The 4,216-nt window shown below is 40.9% G+C and overlaps 1 protein-coding gene across 1 annotated transcript in view; it reads left to right on the forward strand.

The window, feature by feature from the left end:
- Positions 1-4,216, forward strand: part of p2rx5 (purinergic receptor P2X, ligand-gated ion channel, 5) — a 32,956-nt gene continuing 28,740 nt past the window's right edge. Inside the window, exon 1 of the mRNA XM_037687442.1 lies at positions 1-191. Within this exon, the coding sequence (XP_037543370.1) occupies positions 61-191 (131 nt within the window). The 5' untranslated portion in view covers positions 1-60. The remainder of the gene's footprint in view (positions 192-4,216) is intronic.

A 4,216-nucleotide genomic window follows, 5' to 3' on the forward strand; every position in this document is an offset into this window, starting at 1 on the left:
TGACAAACTGCACATGAGCTGGGAGCTGCCGTCTCACTCGGCTGCAGGGTGTGGGCACAAATGGCTGGCTGGGGGGGCTTCTTCATTTCACTCCTCAACTACAAGACAGAGAAGTATGTCATTGCTGAAAACAGAAGAATTGGAATATTATTCCGGCTCTATCAGCTGGCCGTGCTGGGATACATAATCGGGTGAGATCCCTTGCATGCCCCCCACCCCTGATCGAGTGCATGGAGTCAAGACATTGAGAGTGAATCACAAAGTTAAAAATAGTGGAGAGCTTGTGGAAGGGTTTTGTTGCTTGTGGTGTTAAAGTAGTGCCATAGATTTGTTTTATCACTCCAGGAGCAGTTTGTTGTGTAAAGAGTCATCTTGTTTTGTGAAGTCATTGATGATGTATGTATTCCACTTTTCATTTTGTAATGACGACTGATGCAATCTGCTGTCAAACGGAAAAAAACTGAGCAAAAGTGTTGCATGAAAGTTAATAACACTGATTTGACCGAATGTAAAAGTTACCGCAAAGTATAAGAAGGCAAAAGGATCATCAGGACTGTAGAGGCTGTAAAGTCTTATTTTGCTCGGTGCTCGTCTCATGTTCATGCTTACTGTTTTAATTTCCATGCTACTCCTGAGACTGACACGTGTGTGTATGTTCAAAAATACCCACAGCATGGACACAGTCATGGGAAAGAGACTGTCAGGGTTTTATGTGTCAGGGCATAAAAAAGTGGTCTGAGCTCTGCAGGTTCTAAAATTATTCAAATCTAACTAAAAGTGTACAAATCACACAACAAATCTCATCATGCATTTTTTTTTATTAAACTAGAAAGTTCCTGGAGAAATTTTCATGGGGACTGCCACGTTGCAGCCATTTTAAATTTTTGATTTGACAGTACTATTGTTGAGGTTCGCTCTCTGCTACCATCACACCAAATTTCAGTTTTATATCTCTAAAAATGTCCGATTTGTAGTATTTTTCCTTTTTTCATTCAACCTTTATTTAAACAGATAAGTCACATTGAGCCTCGAAGACTCATTTACAAGTGACCTGTTTGGACAGACAATAAAAAGTGGTGAAAAATGACACATAGGGTTTGGAGACAAAAATAATTCCTAACATGCTCTTAATCTTTGGCTGAAGGTTAACAGCATGATAATGAAAATAAAATCTTGCACAACGAGCACATGTTTACACGACATTCCGTGAGGGGTGGGGGGGAAGAAAGGGGGGTGAGCATGTCCAGAGACAACACACAGAGGCACAGGTGGCCATCTTGGATTTTTATTTGGAATCAGAGTTTATTAGGGATTATTCTCAGCTACCAAATTTCTACTGAATAGCTCTGAAAACCTCCGAGTTATATCCATTGGAATAGCTTTGGTAGCCATCTTGCATTTTTAGATTTGAATTTAGAATGTGTTGTGTATCTCTGTCAGCTACCACCACACCAAGCTTCAACTCATTATCTTTTAAAATAGCTGAGTTATCGTATTTTTCCGCTTTTAGCTAAGGCGGCCATCTTGGATTTTTAATTTGTAATAGGCATGTATAAGAAGTCGCTCTCAGCTACCATCAAACCAAATTTCAGCTCAGTATCTCAAAGGATGACTGAGCTGTCAGTTTTGAGTTTTCTGAGTTAGCTGTGGCAGCCATCTTGAATCAAAACAACCTTCACGCGATGTGACCTCACTGTCAGTTAGAGGCTGTGAAGAGTTCTGTCACTAACCAGCACAGAGTAATATTGTGTATGCTGTTCAGTGTCAGGAGGGCTGTAATCAGTCTTACATCGGGGAAACTAAACAGCCACTGGCCAAAAGGATGGCCCAGCACAGAAGATCAACAACATCAGGCCAGGATTCTGTGGTCTACACTCATCTCCAGGCCAGCGGTCACTCTTTCAGGGATGAAGATGTTCACATCCTGGATAGAAAGGAATGATGGTTTGAGAGAGGAGTAAAGGAGTCCATCTTTGTGAAAAGAAACCATCCATATTTAATGGGGTGGAGGCCTCTGTGTTCAACTGTCCCCCTCTTACAATGCTGTTATTGCTAGTATCAATCAGCCCCCTGTGAATAGTAAACAGCCGTCAGTGTGCTAATGATCCATCGTTAGGCTGATGGCCCTTCTTGATCATGTGAGCAGCTGGTTTTGGTTGTCAGCAGCAAACTGGTTGATCCACTACAAGACGGTGTTATTTATAAGACTGAGCTGAATACAGGACCTCAGACTGAGGAAGTCTTTCAGATGAAAGACGAAAAGTTTCTACACATTTTTTTGGTTTGTTTTGCTTTGTTTTGTTTTTTTTAACGTCCAGAGGACCAGACTTAACTTTTTTAGAGTTCTGTCAATGTTTTTCAATGAGAAAAATGCCTGTTTTGTTTGCAAATTACGTCGCCATGGTAACTCGAAACGCCATTTAAAGTAACGGCACACATCACGGTGCTGAGCCGGTCGTTTGGGTATAAAAAATTTTGGGGTACACGTTGTGAATCAGACCTCATTAAAGTTGAAGGACGAGTAAGACCCTTTTCAGGTGGATAATAATAGGTGGCTGCCTTTCAAGGCAGTCCCCAACAACAGCAAAGTTACATTTAAAATATCAGTGTGAGCAAAATTTAAGTTCACCCCAAATTGAGCGCCTCCTTTGGCAGCAGTATCTCATTAGTTTTTTTTATTATATATAGCCTTATGAATCTAAATGATTGTTGAGGAATTTTGGCCCATTACTTTTTACAGTGTTTCAGTTCATTGAGCTTTGCAGATGTCTGTTTCTGGACAGCTCTTATAAGGATGTCTGCCAACGTAGACGGACGAAGCGTTTCTGTCTTCTCTGGTTGTCCCACACTGAAACCAAATTGTCTGTATTTTTGGGAGCTGCCATGTTGGATTTTTGGAGTCAGAGTTTGTTCACTAGTGAAGTGGAGCTGTGCCCTTTTACCCCTCGTCTTAACTCACTAACAGACTGTGACACTGTCAGCAGGGTAACATGACACTTTTTAATGCCTCAAATAAATGATTGAAAATAAGCACACTGAAAAAAAAAGAAGAAAAAAACGTAACTGAACATTCAGCAGCAAAATAAGAGCTTCATGAATCATCAAAAATCATGCCTTGAAAAATAATGTCTGAAGTTAATTTTTATTTTTATTTTATTTGTTTGCATGGAGGGGCAGGACAACAAAACTGTATTGCGACCAGCCATTAAAGGCCGCACTCGTCATTTGTGGCTTTACCTTCAGTCTTCCAGTTGTGTCTCCAGTCATGAAATATCTCCAAGGTCACACCACAGCGTTTCACTCAAGATTTATGGACTTTGAATGCATCATTTATGATTGTTTTTCATATTTTTTGTTGTAGTCTACTTGCTGTTTTGGGATAATTTTTCTGTTCAAGGTTGTTTATTGTCATTTGCATCACATGTGGTACATGAGGTGGAACGAAATTGTGTACTCAGGGTCCCAGATGCATCCAAAAAATAGCAAAAATATAAAGTATAAAAGAAGAAACACTATGCAAGTATCTAAGATATACAATAAGAATAATGTATGCTAAACAATAATAATATAATGTAATACAGTGTATTAAACAGCAGATTGAACATGAGTCTGTGAGCATATGGGTATGAATTTAGCAGCTTAAAGGCAAGAAATTAACAGCACAGATAAAGTGACATATCACCAATTTGAAGTGTCATTACAGTGAATATCCTCGTTAGGGATTAATGAGTCTTAACAGCTTCAGGGTAGAAGCTGTTCCTCAGTCTAGTGGTTCTAAACTTAATGCTCCTCAACCTCTTTCCTGAGGGGAGCAAGGCAAAAAGTTTATGCTGGGTCTCTATTCTGGGTTTATGCTTGAGTGAGGCCCTTCATGATGCAAGTGGCTCTCTTCCTGCATCTGGAGGTGTAAATGTCTGTGATGGTGGAGAGACTGACTCCAACATCTTCTGTGCAGCCTTCACCACTCTCTGCAAAGCTTTTCTTTCTGCAGGTGTGCAGCCTCCATGCCACACGTTGATGCTGGAGCACAGGATGCTCTCCACTGCACACCTGTAGAGGGAGGTGAGGACTGAGCTTCCAGACCAGCTCGTCTCAGCCGCCTGAGGAAGTAGAGTCTCTGATGAGCTTTCTTGATCAGGCTGGTAGTGTTGTTGCCCCAGCTGACATAGTCATTCAGGTGCATACCCAAGTACTTGTAGCTGGAGACCACTTCCAC

Source organism: Nematolebias whitei, chromosome 14 (genome assembly GCF_014905685.2).
Source record: "Nematolebias whitei isolate Nwh7 chromosome 14, NemWhi1, whole genome shotgun sequence".
Lineage (NCBI taxonomy): Eukaryota > Metazoa > Chordata > Actinopteri > Cyprinodontiformes > Rivulidae > Nematolebias > Nematolebias whitei.